The sequence below is a fragment of the Delphinapterus leucas genome, chromosome 16, assembly GCF_059928025.1.
Source record: "Delphinapterus leucas isolate spDelLeu-1000000601 "Yukka" chromosome 16, BTC_Dleu_Yukka2, whole genome shotgun sequence".
NCBI classification, from domain to species: domain Eukaryota; kingdom Metazoa; phylum Chordata; class Mammalia; order Artiodactyla; family Monodontidae; genus Delphinapterus; species Delphinapterus leucas.
In genome coordinates, this window is record NC_143144.1 from 62,788,492 (window position 1) to 62,813,838 (window position 25,347).

The window sequence follows — 25,347 nt, forward strand, 5'->3', positions numbered from 1 at the left end:
GGCAGGCGGATTCTTAACCACTGCGTCACCAGGGAAGTCCAGAATTTCTGATTTTAATATCTATAATCTGCAACTTGTGCTAATCCAGAAAATACAAGTGAGTGCTAATAAAATTTAACTTCTAGGTGTTTGAAGGATGGCTGGTTGGCCATATAAAGAGTCTCTAACCTTTCCACCATCTTTTCAGGAGTGTTGTAGGTTTTCATTTCTGTCTTTGGCCCTTATTTTTCCTAGTCTTTGAGCTCAATATGGTCCAAAGCTGAGGGAGGGGTTGGGGGAGCTTGAGGCCTGGAAATCCTCCATTCAAGGCAGACCACTACCCCTTTCCCCTCCTTGCCCCTTCCAGAGGATTCCTTTGATTGACAGTCACTCTTAGGAGATTAACTACTTTCAAGGATTTAGGGTAAACATTCCTGCTCAAGGATTTCCTCCAGGGAGGAAAAAGCGATGGGCCAGGTGTAGAGTGGGCAGGCTGCTTCCGGAGCAGACAGCCTGATGGCTTTTGGCCAAGATAGCTTCATCTCATCAAAGTAGATACAGCCTATATTTGTTCATTCCGAATTTTTATTACTTCTTTAAGTTTCCCAGAATTGAATAAATGTTAACAAAGTATTGAATAGATTACCCTCTAGCTTAAAGTAGACTATTTAGGGAATCTCAGGAAATAGTATAAGATTAGATATCTTTACATGCTGAGCACTGCTTAAGAAAGTCATCAATTTTTTTTGCATAATCCTAGTAACTGTTTCTTTATTCTATAAATTTATATATGTAAATAATGTTGGCTTTAGATTTTTAAATTTATTTGTAACACATACAATATTTAATCCATTTATATTTTCTATATTCTGATAAACAACCTATAGGTTTTCTGCCACAATAGGACACCTAACACATTAATTTTATACTTATTTTGTTTGATCTGACTACGTCAACTCCTTCTTTAGGGCAGGGTACTTTTTTAACTTTTTTTTTTCCCGGGCCGTTGCATCCTTAATGCCTGGCACAGCACCTGCCCCTCTGCAGGTATGCAGTCAACCTTTACTGATAATACATTCTTTCCCCACTGACTTGAAATGCCACCATTGAGTGAGTGAGTGACATAGTTTTGACAGGCGGCAATGTTAATATATTTGGTTCTTTCAGTGTCATGTTGAAGTGGCTTTATCTTTCATAGAGCAAATGTTTAATTCAATACTTGAAAGTAAAGTTGACCTTTTCCATCTTCTACATTGTCGTCCGACCAAGGTTTAACGTTCATTTTTTTTTAACCTGTTTATGCCAGTGGTTTTCAGACCTGGCTGAAGGTCTGTATTGGTTAGAGATTTGTGAAGGAATTATGAGGCACCTCATGGAACCCAAGGATACAGCTGGGCCTCAGGAACAGCTAGGAACCTGGCCTAACACTCTTGGGATGCACAGAAAGCTCTCTACCTCCACCACTAGACTTCCAGCTGAGTTTTTGCTTCATTTCTGTCTTTTAGTGAAGATCGTCTCTCTCTGTTTCCCTGTCCATATGGCAGAAAAAAGCTATCACCAGCAGCTCCCAAGTTTACATCTTCTACTGAGTTACAAAAATCTGGAGGCCCTATTTCAAAAGTCACTGGGTCCATTCAGCTGTGGCTAGAGAAGCAGACAAGCTCTGCTCCATCATGAGCGTGGCTGCCAGAGTTGCACTCTATTAACTCTGTGTTCCAGAGGAACAACCTGGCTCCTTGGGCAGCCAACCCGAGGCATTTCCATGATAGAATCAGAAACCACCAGGGCAGCTTTTTAAAAAAATTTAGGTGCATAACAGCTCCACTGAATCAGAGTCTCTGGAGTTGGGACATCTGTGTTTTTTAAAAAAACGGGTTAATTCTTTTTTACTGTTGTAAAATACATACAAAACAAAATTTGCCATTAGTGGCATTTAGTACATTCACAGTGTTGTGCAAACATCATGAGTCTAGTTGCACAACATTTCCATCACGCCAAAAGGAAACCCTGTACCTGTGAGTACCTGCGAGGTGGTCACTCCCCACTTTCCCCTCCTCCCACCCTTGGAAATTATGAATCTGGTTTCTGTTTCTGTGGATTTGACCATTCTGCATATTTATATAACTGGAATCATACAATATGTGACTTTTTATGTCTGGCATCTTTCACTCAGAATAATGCCTTCAAGCTAAAACCATGTTGTATCGTGTACTTCATTCCTTTTTTTTTAAATTTTTATTTATTTATTTTTGGCTGCATTGGGTCTTTCTTGCTGTGCACAGGCTTTCTCTAGTTGCAGCGAGCAGGGGCTACTCTTCGTTGCGGTGCACGGGCTTCTCATCGTGGTGGCTTCTCTTGTTGCAGAGCATGGGCTCTAGGCGCGCGGGCTTCAGTAGTCGTAGCACGCGGGATTCAGTAGTTGTGGCTCACGGGCTTAGTTCCTCCGCGGCATGTGGGATCTTCCTGGACCAGGGCTCGAACCCGTGTCCCCTGCATTGGCAGGCGGATTCTTAACCACTGGGCCACCAGGGAAGCCCTTCATTCCTTTTTATGGTTGAATAACATTCCATTGTGTGGATGTAGCACATGTTGTTTATTTAGTCATCAGTTGATGGACATTTGGGTTATTTTCCCTTTTTGGCTTTTGTGAATAGTGATACTATGAACATTCACATACAAGTTTTTGTTTTAACACCTGTTTTCTATTCTTCTGAGTGATATTGTTGGAGTGTATGTTAATTCTGGGTATCTGTATTTTTAATAAGTTGGTTTTATTTTATTTTGTAGTCAAAGCCTGTGTTACATGATTAGATTCAGCTGTTCTAACTTCACAAGAAAAAGGCAAGAGCTGGGACAGAGGTTGGCTTTGGGGTCAGCTAGCTCTGGATTCAAATCCTAACTCCACTGTTGTATGAACTTGTAGGCAAGTAGCTTAACTTCTCATTCTCAGTTTCCTACCCCTAATACGGGAGCGATATAGTGCCCACTTCCTGGGGATGTTGTCTCTTAGTGCATTTATATGTATGTCTATAGTGCTCTGTGCTCTAAATAAGCTGTAAAAAATATGATTATTTTATTCATCTCCCAAACAATGCATCTAATTATTTTAGGATTAAGACAGGGAGTACATTTAACCAAAAATCTCCCAACATTTTGAGTAATGGGGCTGGTGTGTTGTCCTTATTTTTAGAATATGCTTAAGGCGGTCAGTGCAACCCAGAAACAGATAGACCTGGTAAAGCTCCATGAACAAGCCAAGAGAAACCTGGAGGAAGAAATCCAGAACTATAAAGAAGAGGCTCAGAAGCAGAGAAAGATTATCTTTCAACTGGAAAAGGAGCGAGATCGGTACATCAGTGAAGCCAGTGACCTTACCCAAAAGGTAAGCCACTCCTCCATGGTGTGGGTCGAGCACCGGCACATTCTTTCTGATTGTCACGTTTCTGATTGCCACACACTGTTGCAAAGATGAATTATTCAGATTTCAGCTTGTGGTTCACATGCAGATTTAAGATAGTGGGAAATAAGCTCTGCTAGGAAATCAGCTACTTCCCATTTAGAGTAAATAGATGCTGAGCAGATATTTGCAGAGTGTAAGCTTGGAGGAGCACAAATGCATATGGTCAGTCCAGCCCTGGCAGGACATATCTTCCTTGTAAAAGACCCCCAGGGATCCTCGTACCCCTGATTGGGAGCCATTGTAAAACAGCATATTTCTCTTGCGACTTTATCATTTAAGAACCTCCACTGATTGATTTACTGACTCTGAGAGGACTAGCTGTCAGTTCAGGCACTCATATTCTCTATCTTGGCTGACCTTGTTAGCCTCTGTATCAGTCAGATTAAGTTGTAACAAATAATCCTCAAGTCTCAGTAGTTTATAGCAACAGGGATCTATGTTTTACTCACATTATTGGTCTTTGAGAGTCAGCTGTAGGCCTGCTTCATGTCCTGTTTATTTCAGACTGACTCTGTTGGGATGTGCTGGCCTCTTACAGAGGGAAAACAGTGTAATAGTGGACCTTTGATATGCTCTCAGAACTTCTGCTGGCAAGGGAAGGGTACAGGGTCTGTCCACTCATATTTCATTGATCAAAGCAAGTTACATGATTAAGCCTGGTATCCCCAAGCAGGAGTGTGATCCTACTAAGGGAGGGGCCCTACCTGGTGAGACAGCCAGCATATCTGAACATATAATCTGTTGCAGCCTCCTACTTCTCCTTCCCAAGAGTCAGTTTTTCTCCACTCCTGTCTGCCATCAAGTTGTTAAAAATTCCAACCTGATCTTATTATTACTCCCAGCCTTACAAACCTCTGTCATCTCTCATCAACCTGGGGCAGTGCTTCCTAACATTCTTTGCATCACAGTATCATAGAAAATTCTGTATCTACAGTATATGGGAATGAGAGAGATGAGAATGTGCAGGGCTGGAGGGGACTAACCCAGGGATGCTAGCTGCCCAGGTCCCACCTGGCCATCCTGTGGGTGGTACATACCTGTATTTTGGTACATACCTGTAACCCATGCAAGACACAGCCATTGGTATATTCTGACTTATGCAACAGAGTCTAAGCTCTTCGTTCTCCCTGGAAAGGCCTTTCTTCCCTTCTCTGCATAGAAAATTCTTATTCAATACCCAGCTCACATGCTCATTTCTGGGGTCAAGCCTGTTTTGACTCCCTAGGCAGAACTAGTCACTTCCTACTTTATTGGTTTGTTGATGTCTCTGGAATGGCACTTATCATCTTCTAGTGTAATTATTTGTACCTTTGTCTTCCCTACTTTATAGTGAGTTCTTGGGAGCAAGGACTTTATCTCATTCTTTTTTTCATTTTCAGCATGCTGGTAAATAGTAGGTGCTGAAAAAGTGTTTGTTGAACAAATAGATAGATGATGAGTGATAAAAAGAATACTGCCACTGATTTTAACATAGGATTGTATATTTCTCTCTGTTTCATTGTAAAGGAGAGATACTGGTACCAAGTTTTGCTGGTAACAGTTTTTCACAGTTTCTGATGCTTAACTGCACAAGGTTACATAATGTCTTACCTAAACAATTTAAGCACGAGTTCTTAAAATGTTCTTTATCGACTATAATTTTTCTCTCTTACTTAACCCCTGACAGCATATATCAGTTGCTACAGCAACTTGTGTCACCTCTGGACTTCTTATTAGAAACATATATGTCTTTTTAACACCTTCCCATATTTCTTTCTTTCTTTACTGTCTCACACACACACACACACACACACACACACACACACACACACACACACACCTCATTCCCAGAAACAGAAAGTTCCCTTTCGTGCATTCTGTTTATAGGGAGTTGAGGAATAATACCAGGGGTGGGGAAGATGTCATGAAACTGATATTTTGATCTACTTCTAAAGTGAGTTGTTCCAAGTTTATCCTTTTGACCCAGCAATTTCTTTTGTAAAAACTGAATATATGAAAAAACAATAATGCAAAGATTTTTATAAAAGAATATTCTTCAAAATAAATTGTGCAAATTTGCTATGTACCATTAAAATCATGTTTTTGAAAAATATTTTTTAAATGGGGAACATGGTCCCAGTATGAATCTGATAAAAACAAAATGCAAAGTTATTAATATGGTTTGACCTAACTTTCATCTGTGTGCAGATGGGGTGGTGGTGAGGATTAAATGAGGTAATATCTATAAAGCATTTAGAATGATCTCTGGCAGATAGTAAATGCTATGAAACATCTCATAAATAAGCAAGTAAATAAATAAATAAATTTGTTGATGAACAGCCCAGAATTTTTGTTCAAAGTGGCATTTGAATGTAACTATTTTCAACTTCTTGTTAAATGTCAATAAGGTACAGACATAGATGAAAAGTCTTAACAGTCTCAAACACTAAGGCCAAAATAAAGCCTGATGCTAAAATAGAAGAAAGAGACTGGATGAGAACTTTAAAGCCAATAGAGGTGAATTGAGGAAAATCTACCTGGACCTCAACTCACAGTCCCTTGAATTTGCTTGCAATTGAGAAGGGGAGGGGTGGTGGTGAGCAGGAAATGGGGGGAGATAGGAGAGGATGAGAGAGAAGAGCAGACAACACCAACTGCGAGGCAGTAGGCTGGGCTCTTCTGGAAGAGATGACCAGTTCTCAGAGCAGGAATGACCAAGGAATTGCTAAGAATGGGATGTCCGAAGGTTGGTTTTAAGTTCTTTACTGTGCTCTGTACCTGAAACCTTTGGTGACAGTCTGCTGCATCAACCCAGTGGCTGGATTGTGCTTTGTGGGGTCAGGGATGGGGTGGTGAGGGATGTGAGGTAACAAATCTCAGAAAAGGGACAGTATGTGCCAGAGAAAAGTGCCAATTGAGAATCCGGAATTCTATGGAAACAGGAAATCAAAGCCACAGTGAATAGGAGAAATATAATTCCTCTAAGAATTTTTGGAGATACTAGGTGGGATGTTGGTCTTCCTAGCACACAGAATGAAGATTCTAGATGTTCTGTTGTGGTTAAGAACACAGTGACCCTGACAGGACAGAGGGCTATCATCTGGGTTATAAGTCCAAGATGACATTACCTCTATGATAAAGCAGAGATGAAACAGAAAGGAAGTGATGGATAAAATAAGGAACAGTTGTAAAGAGACTAAAATACACACAAACCCCAAACCAAACAAAAGCAAGCAATAGCAGATTTAAAATCCACATTGAAGTTAGTAAAGAACAGAATTGATGTGGAAAATAGTGGAGTGCAAACTTGAGTAGTTCTCCTAGAATGCAGGTGGAAGGAAAAGATAAAAATGATTGAAGAGAAGATAAGAGATAAGAAGGACAGGGAATATAAACCAATCTACAGATTGTTGGTCTCTGATGGAGGAACTGAGCCCCAAGTCAAAGATGTAACGGAACATATTTTCTGGAAATGAAGAAAGAACTGTACATGCGGATTGAGCATGTGTCAGGCAAAATCAGTGACAGGAGAATCTTACAGAGACTTGCTCTGGGAGAAAGTTGTGTGTGTATTGTTTCACACACAGTGATGCAGAAAAGTACTCTCTGAGAATTAGGCAAGAAGAAAAAGCAGAAGCTTACTTGCCTTTTTTTTTAAAAAAGGAAGAAGAGTGGAAGGTAACACACCACCATGTGAATACTACTTATCGCTGAGTGGTAGGGATACAGATTGTTTTAATTTCCCTCTTTTGTGCTTTTTGTATTTTTCCAATTTTCTGAAGTGAATATGTATTACTTTAGTATCTTGACCAAAAGAAAGAAAAAATATTAAAAAAAAACTTTGCCTTTCAGTCAGGGACCAATAAAATCCTACGTTTCCCAAGGAGCTTTATTAAAAATGTTTTCTAACCCATCTGTACTTGGTTCCCCTCTCTGGCAGTTGAAGAAATCTGATGTTATTACCGTCTTTGCATTTCTGTGTCTGCCTCATGCTACTTACAAGTTTCCTTAAGGGCAAGTCTCCTTCAATTTTGAGCTCTTCGTGTTACTTATTCACTAAATAGGTACTCAAATATATTTTGAAAGAGTGTATGGAAAGCATAATTAGACATCTGAATCAACTAGTCAAAGATTTAACTTTAGGTATCTATATTAAATTCTTCTTCAGTAATCTATTTATCACTATGGGTCTGCCTTCCTTTAAATTCATTTGAAATAGGTTGCCATAATGGACAATGCTATCTAAATTATCTTTGGCAATTTTAGCTGTGAGTGACTTCTGGCCTGATGTCCTCTTCCTTCTGGGCTGCAAAAACAGTGTCAACATTCGCTTTCTAGCTCTTTTCATTTAGAGAAAAAAAAGTGACATCTAAGATGCTGAAAGCCCTACATTACATTTTATTAATTTAACTTGGCATTTGCAAATGAGAAAGAAGATCCTGTTTTTGTGCCAGAATTGGATGGCTCAGAATCCCAAACCCTTTCTTTATGTGTTTGTCTCAGTCAACATGTGCCACAATATTGTTGCATAATAAATAAACACCAAATCTCACTGGCATGCAAAAACAAGCACTTATTGCTCGCTTACACACCTGCAGTTGACTTGCGTCAGCTGTTGTAGGCTGAGCTTGCCTGGGCTTGGCCTGGGCTGTGGGTTGGGTCCAGATTTGCTCTACATGTTTCTCATCCTCCAGAATACATGGTATTCTCATGGAGAAAGAAAGGAACGCCAAGGACAGACCCAACCATGCAAGCACATTTCACGATTCTCTACTAGCCAAATGTTCTCTGACACCCCATTGACTATGGCAAGTTACATGTCCAGGCCCACCCTCAAAAGCAAGGGCAAGAGGTGCTAGGAGCGAATATTCACGGAACCGTAAAACAATCTACTACAATGTTGCAGCGCTTTTTTTTTTTTTTACATCTTTATTGGAGTATAATTGCTTTACAACGGTGTGTTAGTTTCTGCTTTATAACAAAGTGAATAAGTTGTACATATACATATGTTCCCATATCTCTTGTGTCTGCCTCCCACCCTCTCTATCCCACCCCTCTAGGTGGTCACAAAGCACCGAGCTGATCTCCCTGTGCTATGCGGCTGCTTCCCACTAGCTATCTACCTTACGTTTGGTGGTGTATATATGTCCATGCCTCTCTCTCGCTCTGTCACAGCTTACCCTTCCCCCTCCCCTATCTTCAAGTCCATTCTCTAGTAGGTCTGTGTCTTTATTCCTGTCTTATCTTCATGGGTTTTCCTCTGCTGCACTGTAAATTTTATTATTCAGGTAAATTGAGAGGCACCAGGAATGGCATCAGAAGTTGTGGTCCACCATATTTACTTCTTTTGTAGACTTTTATAAATTCTAGGTAAAATCATTTCCAGTTAATTATTAAATCCGGGGAACATTTTGCACATTATGCATTTGGCTCATTTTAGGACCCCTCCTTTTTCTTCTGGCTATCACCTCCCAGGCTGGAGCTTCGAAACCCGATGAGAACCCCACGATTAACCTGCAGTTTAAGGTCCAGCAGCTGGCCATTTCTGGACTCAGGGTGAATCGTCTGGATATGTATGGAGAGAAGTACAAACCCTTTAAGGGCATAAAATACATGACCAAAGCGAGCAAGTTCCAAGTTCGAACCTGAAGGGAGAGTTCTGCAAAGGGAACAGTCATGAACACTTTTTCATTGCTTACTTGTCTAAAAGTAAAAACTGTCAGCCCTCTCCTAGGTCACTGCCCACTCTGGACCACCTGCTCCTGTTTTCCCGTAGTTTCAGTGCCCCGGAGCTAACGAAGGGAGGCCGGGCCACCAGGGAGGCCTGCGCAGAACCCACACACCAGCAGCACCAAGTCAGTTCTCAAAGCAGAGGCGTGCGATGCAGGGGGAGGTACTTGATGCCGTATGTAACTACTTGTGACATGGTTACCACAGGAAAAGACCAGCATTTGTTTCTCGCTTGGCTTTAATTATCTGTAAGCCAAGGAAAGACGTCTTTAGTTTTTTTTTTTTTTAATTAATTTGTTTTTGGTTATATGCCAAAATATAACAGCTTATATAACAGACAGCTTATATGCCAAAAAGCGTTTTTCACAATGAATCCCTACCTACGGGTTTCTTAGCTGTCTGTTTATTTGCCTATAACAGTGTCAGGCAAAGCTCTTCTAGACAGAGTTTCCAAGAAATGAATAATAATGTGCTTGCAAGGACTTGGAAGTAAGTGAGGATAGCAAAAGTTGATCAAAGAGATATTGTTCACTGAATACGTACTTCATCATAAAATGAAACTTCTGTTTCTTCAATATTAATTTGAAGTTTTTTATACAGAGCGTCTTTAATAGGGTAGAACCCTGGAGAGAGCCTTCAAGGGGACATACACAAATTTTAACCTTTTCGTGTTATAATAAAAGAAGTATACTGTGGATCACTATTTCCCCGCAGGAGAACAGGATTTGATCCATAGAAAAAATCAAATTGATTTGTTAAGTGCTAATATTATATAATATCACATAATGTTAACCTATCATGATAATCTATTAACATTTATTAAATGATTAAATTATGATATGCCTGGTACTTCTATGATGGCATAAATATATTTTTTCTCGCTTATATCCTCATAATAGCCCTCCGAGGCAGATATTATATCCCTCATTTTGTACCATAACATGTTACTAAAAGCAGATAGAAAAATAGATATGCCTCTCTAAATTTGAGATAGAGGATAAAATAAGAAAGCAAGAAAAACAGAGAAGACTTAAAATTTCACATGCCTGGGCATATAGTTTTTTTTCTTTGTTTTTTTTTGAGAGTGAGTTTTCCAGTTTCATTATGGAGGTAAAGGCGTTGTCAGCATTGAAACCATTGATATCAAGTCAGAAAAACTTATTTGAGTTTATTGTACTGATATTTCATCAAATGCAAGTTAGAGGATTCTGAATTCAATGGCCCACTTTCTCATCCTGCCTAAGTCCATATGACGTTTTGACTATGGCTGCAGATTTCCAGCACGCGTTATTGATTTTTATCTCACTCGTTTCTATTGGCAGCTTGTTTTAACAGAAAAAGAAAAGGTAGTAGGTTATAAACTGAGATTGTACTGTGATAGTGCACTCTGAAGCAGGCCTCCACGTGCTAGGATCTCCAACCCTCTGGCTATAATAAAACTTTCTATATTTGGTTGTGATTTAGCTCATGAGTTGGTTTGAGGTATCTAAAGTGTAATCAATTAATTAAGCTCCAGCCCCATAGCTGGCATTCTACATTCTCTGATATATCCTTTGAAACTGGGGACATTATGCTGATTAAGGGTTTTGCCTCTATTTAACACTCCACATATTTTATGAATTTTCAGGATTTGAACCTCTGTGTGACATTGGTTTGAATGATTTCCATCAAAACAAATTGAGCCCCAACACTTAGAACTGAATTGCTTTGTGAATTGTCTTTTCCCTTTGTTTCAATACTTTTACAATTTTCATTGTCATTTAAATGAAATACCCTTGATCTTCTTGGTATCATGATGGGTTCCTATTACTCCCAGCTTTAAGAATCCGGAAGCAAGTTTGATTTTGTGCATTGTTGTTTGCAGAAAGATGGACCCTGCTAGCTGGGTGCCCAAAAAAGAAATGTCCTTGTCTGCATCCTTTCTCTGGAGCATGATTCTGTCTGTGCGAAGGATTATTCTTGCTGTAATATCTCCCGAAGTGATTGAACAAGTAATTTTTTTTCTTTTCTCTGATGTGCTGCTTGATATTCTGAATGCTGATGACGCTCTTCAAAGTATTTTCAATCTATTCATTTCACTGACCCCAACAAGGGTGGTCATGTCCATAGAAAGGCTAAATTTTGGGCTGAGATAGTCCCTTTCTTTTAAAAAATCAAACAAGTAACAGATCCAGGAATGGATACCTTATTTAGGTTTCACATTTGTTCTTAACTTATACATTTTAGTTCCTAGTGGTAGTACATTAAAAGGCCACCTGCTACTCATTTTTAAGGATTCTAAAGGTACAGATCAAAAAAAATGATGGAGGAAGGAGTGGGGTTTCTTTTCATTTCAGATCTGTCCATGTGCCTCTTCTCCAGACCTCCTCTTCTCAGATTTTCTAATTTTGTTCCAGCCCCCCAACCAATGATGCAAGCCATTCATCACGGAGTCTGTATACATTCTTACCTTGGGCCATTTTCTTTCCACACAAAGTGAGTGATAGCAATTAATAATAATAAAACAGCAAAATCATATAAAAATACTTTGTACAACTGTGGTTGCATAAATTTAAAAGATTGGTTGAAACAGATAATTTTCTTGAAAATATGTACACACATTGAGGCTTGACTCAAGGAGAAGTAGAAACCATAGAAAGATTAATAACCATGGAAGCCACCAAAAAGGCTGAGAGAGAATTAGCTCCAGCACTGTCACTGGGGACCTAATTATTTTAGAATTGAGTTCCTTCAAACTTTTAAGAATCAGATAATTCTCAGGCTATATAAATTTGTGTGTGTGTGTGAATTTAGAAAAATGTACTGTATATTCTTTGGGGTAATATTGATTGGCATTACTATACTGACGTAACTCCTGCCTTCTGCTGTGATAATGAACAAAGACTCCAGGCCGAGGAGAGAGCTTGGGGTGAGTCCTTGGCTGGGGTGATTGAGGAACAAGAAGGAAGAGGTGGTTCTCACAAATTATGTAAATACCAAATATTAACTTCTTAGATAAGATGTGAATGACCATCCTATTAACCTCCCAGTGTTTAATTCTGTCATAGCACCCTATGCGTATCTCAGGTTATTGGTTGTATCCATTCCTTGATTATCCATTTTATGGTGGAGTCACTCACTAGAGGTGAACTTGAGGGTAGGGAATGCATCTTATTCTTCTTTACATCACTAGCGCTTTTACAGTGCCTGTCATAGATGGGTCCTCAATGCATGTTCAGTGAGTGAATGAATAAGTAGGTGAGTGGATGAATGAGTGAACAGAAGGGTACTCTGCTCACTCTATGAAACTAGCAGAAATCTTGATATTGAAATAGAAACAAAAAGAAAGCTTTAGACTTAGGTCACTTATGAATAGGTATGCAGCATCCTAAATTCTAGCAAACCAAATTCAACAGTACATTAAAAGAATCATCCAGTATGACCAAAGAGGGTTTATCCTGCAACTGCAAGGATAGTTTTCTATTAAGAAAACTATTGCTGGCGGTATGGAAATGTAAAGTGTTACAGCCATTTTGGAAAGCAATCTAGCAATATCTATTAAAGTTAAAAATATATATGTCTTTTGAGCCAGATATTCCACTCCTGGGAATCCATCTCAATAGAAGTAAAAGGACAAGTGCATAGGGACACATGTATAAAATGTTTATTGCAGCATGGCTCAGAGAGGCAAAAAAGTGGAAACCAAGTGAATGCCCATCAGAGGGGAGGAGCTGAGTATATGATGGTTCATCCACACTGTAGTGCATTATGTCCCCTTCAAAGAGAATGAATTAGAGCTAATCCACCTGATTTCCACGAAGTATTATTAAGTGATAAAAATCAAGGTGCATAAAGGTATATAAGAGGATCCCATTTTGCTAAAAAATAAAGACCAAACTCAAAAAGCAAAAGGAAAACAAACAAATCCCTGTATCTGTATATTCACTAGTTGAACAGCTATGAACTATATTACTTCTTTTGAGTTCAGTTTCCTTGTTTGTGAAAGTGGGATGATGATAATGCACATCTCATAGGACTTTTGTGAAGATGAAATGAGTTAATACATGTAAAATTCTTGGTATATAGAAAGTACCTGAGAAATATTAGCTATTGTTATGATGATGTTATAATGATGACATTAGTAGACCTAAATAGAATATGCAGAATTCAAAGAAAATTTGGAAGAACACATAGTAGATTATTAACCTGGTTACTTTATGTATCAATGAGGGATTGATGTGGGTTGAAGGGAGAAGGAAGGTCCAAGTAAATAAGGAAAAGAAAATAAAGGTATATTTTCCATTTATGCATTTATGTAGAACTGTGGCACATGGGACTATGTATAAAGAAATAAAATACTTGTAAAAGGAAATATTTATTACTAAGTATATTAAATCAGTAGACCCAATAATGTAGTGCAAAATAATATATGCTAAAAAGACATTTACTAAAATTTAATCCCATCCCTCCTTAAATATAAGCCTAAGAAAACTTTGAAAGGTGTTTATTTAACGATATAAAGGAAAATACATTAAACACCAGCCATCATTAACTGTAATGGGAAAACATTAGAAGAGGGTTTCTTGAAGTATATTTTCTGGAATACTAACTCCACAAGTGGAGTAAGAGAATTCCCTCGTGCAGTGGTTTGGGAACATGATGCTCACAGATAGTCCGCACCTGATTCACAGTATCGGCATGGCAAAAGGCCTAAGTCCTTTTTGACCTTTAGGTTCTAGGTAAAGTGCCTCTTCTTTAGAGGAAACCCTTCTTTCCTTCTCTGTCATATTGCTCTGCTTATTTCTTTCAACTGTAATCATTAATTAAGAGAACTCCACTGAAATGCAGTGAAATATTCTTAAGAATTTTCTCCTGTGTGTTCTAACTGTTGTTAGATCATAAGCTCCATTGATTTAATCAGTCTTCCTGCTAAATTTTTTTTTTCTTAAGGAATTTTTGAAGAAGCTTGTCCTTAGAAAATCAATTTCTGTGGCCATTGCAGCTGAGGGTCATGATTACCTTATTTCTACTGTATGGATTGCTTGTTGAGAGGTATAGGCTCATGGTAGAATTTCCGGCCTCAGTTCTTCATACTCGCAAAAAGGAGGCAGTTATTCTTTTTTTTTTTTTTTTAATTTTTGGCTGTGTTGGGTCTTCATTGCTGCACGTGGGCTTTCTCTAGTTGCAATGGGCAGGGGCTACTCTTCGTTGCGGTGCACGGGCTTCCTATTGCAGTGGCTTCTCTTGTTGCAGAGCACAGGCTCTAAGCACGTGGGCTTCAGTAGTTGTGGCACACGTGCTGAGTAGTTGTGGCGCACGGGCTTAATTGCTCCGCAGCATGTGGGATCTTCCTGGACCAGGGATTGAACCCGTGTCCCCTGCATTGGCAGGTGGATTCTTAACCACTGCGCCACCAGGGAAGTCCCGAGGCAGTAATTCTTGCATCTCATCGTGCCTAGAAGTGTTTCATGCACAATAGAACACATATTTTTATGAAGTCCTTTGGGTTTCCCTGATGGAGTGAGTTTGACATTGGCAAGACAGTGTTATGATCGCTATCAGTGTTCAAAGGCCACTTTTCTTTCTCGTGGTCAACCTTATAAAGCCATGAGTATGGCCAAACAGCTAAGTTATCTCTTATCCTTCCTAGTGCTTTGTGTTAAGATCTGTTTAAGCCTGTGCTTCTTTTTATTTCTTTCCTTTTTTGGTGGGTGGGGTGGTCAAGAGAGGTTTTCAGAATTGAAGGAATTTCTTTACTTTCTTTTCCCTCTTGTGATCACAGAATAGCTGCGCTAAGCCTTCATGCTTGAGCAGAACGCCGGCATAGATAAAGTATATGTTTGCCCCTCATCAGCTGGGCTGAATGTCTGTGTTGTACTGCAGTGATTATAGCCACAGTCACATTTTCTGATTGCTGGCATTTCTACGAGCTACCCTTCGATGAAAAAATCTCTGTTTGTCCTGAACCGATAACCACAGATGGGCTATTCAACCATCTTTATTACTTCTTTCTCCTCCAGGTCCTCATGAACATGGAAGGCATAAAAGTCCGTGAAATGGAGATTTTTGACTACAGGAAAAAAATCGCTGAATCAGAGACTAAATTAAAACAGCAACAGAACCTGTATGAAGCTGTGCGGTCAGACAGGAATCTGTATAGCAAAAATCTGGTTGAAGCTCAGGTAAAGAATATATTTATGTCTTTACATTTTGATTCTTCCCCATCCTGGGTTTAAAGCAGTTTCTGTTATCCTAATGGCAGGATTTAAAATAGATGCAGAAAGAAATATCGTGGAATTCACCTGAAAGAGAAGATCAGTTTATGCAGAACTGTCAGATTGTTTGAAATGGAAATAACGAAACTTGATTGGATGCGAAGATCATGGTGCTGGTTTTAATTATTATGTAGAATTGCCATTCTCCTCTTTCTAATTTTTAAAACTGCTAATAGCTACCATGACTCAGAGGGGAGCAGTATACACTTGTCATTTAATTGCAGAGCTTTGCTTTGTAATCTTTTAGTTAAAAATGCTTGTTGTGATTCCAATTCCTCTCTTGTACAGTGAAGAATAAAGTAAGTGTGTGTGTGTGTGTGTGTGTGTGTGTGTGTGTGTGTGTATGACATATTCATTATGTATACTTTATCTCATGAGAATATTTGGAGAGTTAATGCTATAAAGCACTTTGAGGTTGATGGGCACAAGATACAAAGGAATAGCCCAGTCGAGACCATTGTTTTGAGTGAGTCTCCCTTAAAAGCTCTTGAATGTGTTTTGAACTTCCATAGGCATGGTGATGTCTATTTAATTCACTTTCAAACATTGCTCCTTTTATTCTGTTAGGATGAAATAACGGAAATGAATAGAAAATTAAAGATTATGACTCATCAGGTAGATCAATTGAAAGAAGAAATCTCAGCCAAGGAGTCAGCACTTGTGAAGCTACATCTGGAACAACAGCACATAGAAAAGGAGAAGGAAACGTTGAAGGTACAGACCTTATAATAAAAGCAATGAACCGATAGTCAATCTATTAGACCTATTGGGGCCAGGCTCCATGCTCATGGAGGGGAGTAAGGGGGCAGGAAAAACAACCAAAGCACCTGGAGGATGACCTCCACCACCTCCAGGTCAGTCTTCCCTAGAGGAGTGCTCTCAGGTAGAATGGGGAGGGGCCGGTGGAGATGCAGAGCACCTAGTTTACCTGTGATGGCTATCATGGCATCAGTGCAAGAGAACTTAGCAGGTCCCAGGAAGTCCTGGAACTTTCAGGCTGACCACAATCTCTTTGCATTTACAGCCCAAGTCCAGCACTTTGCCTGTACTCAACCCTCCCAAACTCCTCCCTGGGGCTTCTATAAGGCAATGCTGGCAGGACCCTTTGTCCCTCTGTCCTAATACTTGTTTACTTCATGTGCATGTGCCTTTGCTGCCCTCAGCATCATTAACTACCAGGTGTCAAGCTTTGTCCTCACTTGATTTGCCCTCAACTAGGTTCATTGTTCCCCTTACTTCTGTGAATCTAAGAACTTTGCAGTCACTCCTCTAGGGAATCACCTTTGTATTCACACGTATTACTAAGATATATACTTTTAAATCTACTAATTTAGAACATTCTATGTCTACTAATATAATATAAAGACTCTTCCCCAAAATACATGCCAAATAATTATACCATATCAAATCCTTGAACTACATGTTTTACTGTACACATTCACGAAACCTAATGTATTTCCCTTTTCCTATCCAATCCAGTAGATTTCCCTTCTAATCCATTTGACAGAAGAATTAAAAAAGGAACTTCTAAGAGAATGATGCCACTTTTATTTTTTGCATATGTTTATGAGCCACTTGCAGGAACTTTCTACAAACAATGAGACTGGTTACCTCAGTTTCTGCATATAATTAACTTCAGAGATAGTTCCTGTCTTGAAAACGTGTATCTCGTGTTGGACAGGTTTAATGCCAAATTTCCTTGATTCCATGATGCCATAGATTGACCTATGCACTCTCAGTTTAATAATAGGTTTTGTCAACTTAATGATAGGTCTTCATGGAAACAGAACTACTACATTAAATTAAGATACATGAGGTATGAGAAAGATTAAAATGTAACAAAAGTGCCTTTACAATAGAGATATGTTAATTGATTTATTTACCTAAAACTGTCATCTCCCCACTCTAGTTCATGACAGAAAAAAACAGAAAATTCTGTACTAAAGTTTATTTACATATAAAGAAACATAAATATATTTTCTAAAATTTGAAAATATCCTGTGTCTTTGTCCTTATTTTCCTTGTTTGAAAACAGTTTTATAGAAGGTAGTATGTTTCTGTACCACCCTGGAGTCTATAGTGGGATGGGGTTTATTTATTATGGGCTGAATCAGAAGAATCTTATTGTAAACGTTGCTTCACCCACAGGCCTCATGGACCCACGTTAGCAAGGCTTCAGTGTAACTTGACTTGGTACATCATCTCTTCGTTTCAGGGGATGACATTGATCCTCATCTCTTACTTTCCCAAGTAATGCTCTTCTCAAAAGATTAACTATTGCTGCATAATGGGGTCCAAGGTAGACAAAATCCTGCTTTAGAATAAGTAATGTCCTATGCAAAAAAGCAATTACTCCTGATTCCTTAGTTTGACTTTGGTTAATATTGGTTTCAATTACACCCTCCATCATTAGACATCTACACACATAGCTCCAAAGAAGCATCATAATAAAATAAAGGATAATAGGGTCCTGTTTTTTGGTCCTGGGCCAGCAGAGTTGGCAGCTTGTGAATAAGAGAGATGATTAAAGGGCTTCTGCTCTAGAGAGTCTGCTCTAAATGAGGAATCCTAGGTCTGGATAGCTTTGGGTCATCGATTATAGGAAGATGGTTGCTTTGGACTTGCTGTGAAACTAGGATGCCTTTTCCTCAGGTTTTCCCATTAAGGCAAGAATTAGGAACAGAAAAAGGCTGCCTCCTTGATTTATTATTTGAGGTTATCCAAGGGGAACTTGCAATGGTGCTTTGACTGGATAACTTTGGCCTATCCTTAAGCCCATTTGACATTCTTTAGAAAAATGTGACAGCTTGAATGTTGAGTTTCATTTAGCCTCTTGACTTTTTTGGCCTCAAAGATGAATCACGTTTACAGAGGTCTCTGGATTTCATGCATCTGAGGTTCGCGAACCAAAACCCTGGAGGGGAGGGCAGATTTTCTAGTAACTTTGCTCCATGAGAGACATGTAGTTTATTATTATGGGTTCTACAAAGCTATGTGGCTACATAAGCCCTCCCGGAAGGGCAGGCCCTAGCCTCTTTGGTAGACCATGAGATGCCTTTTGACAGGACAACCCAATTTACTGCTTCTCCAACTCGACAGACAAACAATCGTCCGTAATAGGTCATCCCCATCCTCATTCATCCCCCTCAAAAGAAAAGTCTTGCTTCTTCCATGTTTCTTTTTCCTTTTCAGTTGCTACCAGGCTCTCCTGACTCCTCAGGATTCTAGACATTGTCAGCACATGATGGTTATGACAGAATGTCAGTAGATCTTTGTAGATGTTGCTGCATCTGCGTTCATCTGCCCATTGTGTCCCCATCTTGTTTCATCAGCACTAAAGGGGCCGTCTCATGTGGAGTGTCTGCCTTCCAGTCCTAACAAGCTCTCGATTCTGTTTGTCACCTCCCAATCATCCCACATCAATCTGACAGCACTTTGACTCTTGGTGAATAATTCAGCAGCAAATTCTCTATGTCCAGAGCTCAGCATCACATTAGCAACTGGCTTCAGGGCACCATATCCCTGTACTTAGTTGACTCTCTAGAGTGACACGGATGGGAACTGTCAGAGGAGAGTGGGGGAGACAGAGAGAAAGCCTAATTATTCTCATGGCCAGAAGACTTTAGGTGGTCCTATTTGTTCTGCTAGAAATAAACAGATGGTTTCTGTGAAACCCAGTGAATGTTGGGATCCTGTATGAATGGGTGAAACTCCCTCAAGTATGATTCTTGAGATATGACTTATGCCTGCAGCAAGATTGGATGATATATATTCTGTAAACACCTGTCACAAAACTGTAAAATTGTAGAGGCAGTGACTAAAGAGTGTGTCCTGCCATTGTTTTACAACTTCATACCTTGGGTCCCACCTAGAACATTACTTGATGAGCTTTTGTGTGCACAGTAGTTGTTACCATCTTTCCTGGATGAGACAGCTCAGATTTACAGCTGCTAAATGCATTAGACCTAAGGTATTTTGTTGATGTTAACATTTGCTGCCAACGTCTAATGGCACATCTTGTTTACAGCCCGTAAATTTATGACATAAGGAGACCACTCAGAATTTTGATATATTATGAAAAAAAACACCCAGCAATGCCAAACACATGAATGGTTTTACATTTCAGACAGATACTTCTACACACCATTGATTGCATTTTAATATAACAGCCATTTCATTTTGTTCTGCTGATGGATTCTGATCAGCTCTTGGCACTTAGGAACAGGGAAGTGAATGTCACACATCTGGGAAAATAAAAGTTTTATTAAAGAAAGCATGAGCCAAACGGGTATTTTATTGCTGTCTTTGCTGTCACCTTAAATGATTATAGAAGTAGAAAGGCTGGTTCTTCACTCTCTTTCCTAACAGGCAATCCCCCAAAGTGGTAAATACTAGACCAGATCTTTTCTCACTAAGTATTTCCTTTTGCTTATCCCTGGACCAAAATATATTTCATGAATGAACAAACAAAACGTCATAAAGGAAACTCTGGGTTTTATAGTAGCTAGCTGCATTTAGTTTGTGACATTACAGGTCTTTTGCTAGGTGCATAGTATCTTGTACTGTTTGGATAAGTCTGAGCTATGGAATTAATGACTCTTGGTCTTCATGGATTAGAGGCAGGCTGCAACTAGAGTTGGGTTGGTTCGCAGGCACTCACTTGGCAAATATTCGGTGTTCTATCATCCCAATGACATTTCTGGGTGGATGGAGGTGGGGGACCCAATACTTTCTTGAAGGAGAAAATTATTACTTTTTCATTTTCACTTGTTGACCTGCAGGCCATTGAAAAGTTGGAGCCTTTTTTTAAAAAAAATATTTATTTATTTGGCTGTGCCAGGTCTTAGTTGCGGCACATGGGATCTTTTAGTTATGGCATGTGAGATCTTTAGTTGCAGCTTGCAAACTCTTAGTTGCGGCATGTGGGATCTAGTTCCTAGACCAGGGATTGAGCCCAGATCCCTTGCATTGGGAGCGTGGAGTCTTAGCCACTGGACCACCAGGGAAGTCCAAAAAGTTGGAGCCTTAATATTGTCTTGTCATCTCCCTTGTGATTTCAGGCATGGGTGAAAGCAGAATTCTTCCTGCATTTTTCCTTCTTGCGTTGACCTGGGTGTGATACCACCTGTCCTTCCTGTATGGGCTTGGAAGCTCTTGAAGACTTATTCTTCTTTCCTTTAATATGATTAACTTTGTGGCTCCCCATTGCATACTGTCCACAGTACATGGCATACAGGGCCCTTCTCAGGTTGGCTCAGCTGTTTTACCAGCCTTACCTCCTGCTATTTCCTACCTAATACTCTAACTCAGCCACATTGGATGCTCTGCTGTCTGGTCAACACACCAGGTACTTTATAGTTTACATGCCTTTGTTCACACAAGCCTGACCATTGACTGCTCTCTCCCCAGCACATACCTCTCCATTTTAGAAATAACTGTCAACTGCGAAAACCTGATTTTTCCCTCTAAACCCCAGGAAGAAATATGAACTCTTTCCTGTTCTCCCATGTCCTTCTTCACACAGTAGAGAGCATTTCCACACCGTAGTGTAGTTGGTTATATTTGTCATCTTCGATGGGTGGTGAATCCCTCACGTCTTACTCATTTTCTGTATTTGACTTGGAACTATTGTGTGGTGATAGCAAAGGGGGCAAAAGCTTTGGAATCAAAAGATCTAGGATGGAATTTCAACTCTGCTACTTATTAGCTGTGTGACCTTGGTCAAGTTGATTTGCTTTTCTTTGTCTCTGTAATTGCATTTGTGAAATGGGGATAAGAGTACTGAGGCAAAATACCTAATATCATGCCAGGGATATTGTAAGCCATAAATATACTTGTGGAATTGAAGCAAATGTGTCCTTTGATGAGGGGAATTTTCCTTCTGAAAATTACCAGTTCATAGCATGCTTTCCCCATCACTCTTAGGATTTCCATGTAGCCTCAGGAGCCTCAAGATCTGAGTTCTCCCAGGAAGCCTTGCTAACAACTGCAGTCCTCTGACCTCCTGTAGCATCAATTCACTGTCTGTGTGATAATAAAGATCCTGGAACATTATTGCCTGGACTTGTTAATATTTGCATAATACTTATATATCTTATCTTCTCATCTAGATTGTAATCGTCTTAAGAGTAGGATCTATATATCTTTTTATACTATAACATCTCTTCTGTTCCATCAAGATGTTTTATATGATAGACCCTTGGTTGCTATCTTTATTAATTTAAGTGTTGCTTGTAATAGGCTTTATCTCTGCAGTTGATATGCTGGTGGTGTTAGGACTGTTATAGGAGCTGGTACATACAGAGCTGCCCTCACCCAACCCCCCACCATGCTGCTCCCCACATCCTTCTCTGTACTGTTTGTGAATTTTCCCCATGTTTAGCTGGTAAGAGAACTGCTGCTGAATACCAATGAGGTCCCTGCTATACTTATGTAGAAAAATCATGGAAATCCCTCAAGGGCACAACTCATAGAATAAAACATGATCACCTTAATGTGCACTGTTGTTTCTTTACAGGCTGTGTGTGTGTGTGTGTGTGTGTGTGTGTGTATGAAGCTTGCTTTGCTTGTGAGGATGATCAAACCATGCTAAATGAAACATCACAGGGAAGTATAAGAAGCACACTGTCCATCTAAATCTGGGCCCTGCCGTCCTGGTTTGTGCTGTTACAGAGCGAAATTGGTCTTTCACTCTTTGTCAGGCTGAGCTGCAGAAGCTGAGACAACAAGCATTGGAGACCAAACACTTCATTGAAAAGCAGGAAGCCGAAGAGAGAAAACTCCTGCGAATCATTGCCGAGGCTGATGGGGAGAGGCTGAGACAGAAGAAGGAGTTAGACCAGGTAAGAACATCTCCTCACCAGACCTGCAGACCTTATCAGCAGACACAACTGTTTGATGCAACTCTTCACAAAGCCTCATTCTTTTCTAAGCTCTTCCCTTCAGTCTATCAGAAGAACAGCCCCAGAGGCCCACCTTCTGTTGATTAATTATGAAATATTCATTCATTTATTCAGCTCCTATTTATGAGCACTTACTATGTGTCAGCCACTCCTCTAGGCTCTGGGGAATACACTGACCAACAAGAAAATAAGGTCCCTGTCCTCAGGGAGCTTACATTCCAGCATAATATAATTGCCCGTGTATAATTACAGTGAATAATTACATAATTTGGGGGTTAGAAACTTAAATGCTTTCAGAGATCTGGCAGGTTAAGAAAAAGAGACATTGGCTAATGCAAGACAGTAAGGAATAGTAGAACTTGGCAAGAGTTAGCTCACCCTAAAGGCATTCAAATTTAAACACTTAAAATGTGTTGGAGAAAACCAACCAAGCAAACAGGCATGGGCCAAGGATTATTGTATTATTATTATTATGGATTATTTGTTGTACTCTTTCCAACAAGGCTGCCAACTCTCATGGGAGGAGTCCAGTGTTGGTTGTCTAGCAGGCTATTTCCAGGGCCTCACCCAATGGGTGCCTAGCACATGTGGCCATTGGATGGGTGTTCATTGACAGACTGAATGCTGCTGCCACGATGAAACGTGGGACTTTTTGTCCCCTGGTGGCCGTGCCCTTCCCTACCTTTCTAGGTCATCAGCGAGAGAGATATCCTTGGGTCACAGCTAGTCCGGCGCAATGATGAGTTGGCTTTGCTCTACGAGAAGATCAAGATCCAGCAGTCCGTGCTGAATAAAGGCGAGAGCCAGTACAACCAGAGGTTGGAGGACATGAGAATCCTCAAACTTGAGATCAAGAAGCTTCGCTGGGAAAAGGGGATTCTTGCCAGGAGTGTGGCTAATGTTGATGAACTCAGGTAATAGAAGACCCCCTGGGAGCTGAGCACACAGCACTCTGTGGGGAGCTCCTGAAATGACCTTGTGTTCCTCCTGTTGGTCATTGAAGGTCTTCATCAAGTTGCATAAAAATAATTTTTTTTATGTTGAAATGATTAGCAGATAATGAGAACAACTTTTCCATAATCCAGAATCTATATCGTGCCCATTCTATGTCACAAAAAATGAACTGGTTTCCTTTCAGGGGAACATAAGCAAGTGCAAAAGGATTTTTTGAAAACTTTATTCTGGATTTAGAAAAAGAAATTTCAAGTCAAATCATAACCACAAACTAGTTACAACTCAGAAAAAAATTCCCCCAGTGAGCTTTTTAGAATTTCTTTAATAAGGCAGTATGCAAGAAATGGAGCATCAATATTTAAATTGAATCCTGGTAACGTCTGCACGTCTTTTTCTTGGAATTACATGCAGAATGAAAAGAGGGGAAACATTTAATTTTACACTGTTTGAAAACTGTTTCCTTAGAAGGCGGCCAGATTTTGCATCTCACTCTTGATTTATCTTCTGCGGCTTTCATTTGAGCTTAGTGTGCCTTCTCTTTGCTTTAAATCTTACATTATACAAGATCTACTTTCCCTTTGGGAAAACATCACCATATTTCATATAGGCAATTGCAGGAAACCACATAATAGGTCTGGTGTTTTCACAGTAGCTATCTTACTCTCCACAGACTGGTAGATGAACAGTATCCTTGGCCACCTTGGGACAAGGACACAGTTTGGATCTACTTCTTAAATTAATTGAATTAGATAGTTTTGATATTTAAATGCAGTGAATATGTTCAGGAAGAGCAAGGGAAGTTGCCACCATCTTGGACAGATCAATACTCTATTTTTTCTTTTAAAGAGTTGCTCATATTTCAGACGATGAAAGTAGTACAGATACATTGTAGAAAACATGGGGCATGCAGAAAAATTATGAAGACGTGATTAGAAAATCTCTCATAAGTTTACTATCCAGAGATGCTACCATTGACATTTTGGAGACAAATGGGTTCATTCTAAGTAGCTATTGAATGATCTCCAGGACCATCACTAAACTTGCCAGCCATGTGTTATTTTTATTATATACGCAAAGGACCAAATTCTACCCATTCTCAGTCAACATTGCTGGTTTGTTGATAATAGATTTTACCTTTCTTTATAATGGGAAGACAATAAAAATATTGGAGGCAAGCAGGCATGAATTCCAATCTCAGACTTGTCACCTACAAGCTGTGTGACCTTGGGCAAATCACTTATCTGAGCTTAAGGCTTGCAGTTAAAATTAAACACGAAAAGGACCGTAATATGCCTAGCACAGAGTCTGGTACAAAAGAAGTCATCGATAATAGTAGCTAATACTCTTGCCCTTTGCTGTTGATGACACTCTAGAAAATCGTAGTGTTAAAAATATGGTTTTAATTCTAAGCAGCTTGAGCTCCCTGTTGAGTGAACATTATGCAGTTAATTCTAATGGTTTGTCTTGCTAATGAGGGGAAGTTGTATTATTGGTTTAAATGAAGCAATTAAGTAAAAGACATGGCTTAGTATTAGTAATTGCTCACACTCAGCAGATGAGGACAGATAATAATATCCTCTTGCCCGTGTCAACGCGAGTGCTTGCCTCTTCTCCACCTCCCAGCAGAGCTTCTGTTTCAGTAGGGTGGCAGCCAGCTCACTGGATACTGTGGATGGCTGTAGCACGTTACCTATTAACTAGAGATTCCTACAGATTTTAGAAGTATGTTTGAGCCAGAGCTAGCCCTTCGGGACTTTTTCAGCCATCTGTGTAGTTGCGGAACATGAGAGAAAAGATCACTTCTAATTTGGTGTTTTTCAATGCTGGCTGCACATTAGAATTACCAGCAGGACTTAAAAAATCTATGAAACCCAAGCTGCATGCTAGACCAGTTAAAGCAGAATCCCTTTGGGGGTTGGGTCCAGGCAAAGGTATGTTGTTAAAGTTCCCCAGGTGATTCCCGTATGCCATCAGGGTGGTGATGCACTGCCCTAATTGATGTCAGGTTCTCACCTGAGCCTCAGTCTCTTGCATTCAGATGCCATACCTCATGGTGGAATGTGGCTTGTTTTCTTCTGCTACTGTAGGA

General features: G+C 39.8%; 1 protein-coding gene across 1 annotated transcript in view; it reads left to right on the forward strand.

Annotated features, from left to right (window-relative positions):
• Positions 1-25,347, forward strand: part of CFAP58 (cilia and flagella associated protein 58) — a 111,639-nt gene that overhangs the window by 20,582 nt on the left and 65,710 nt on the right. The window contains exons 9-13 of the mRNA XM_022568821.3: positions 3,170-3,361; positions 15,148-15,309; positions 15,970-16,116; positions 22,104-22,244; positions 22,995-23,218. Coding sequence (XP_022424529.1) covers positions 3,170-3,361; positions 15,148-15,309; positions 15,970-16,116; positions 22,104-22,244; positions 22,995-23,218 — 866 coding nt within the window. The remainder of the gene's footprint in view (positions 1-3,169; positions 3,362-15,147; positions 15,310-15,969; positions 16,117-22,103; positions 22,245-22,994; positions 23,219-25,347) is intronic.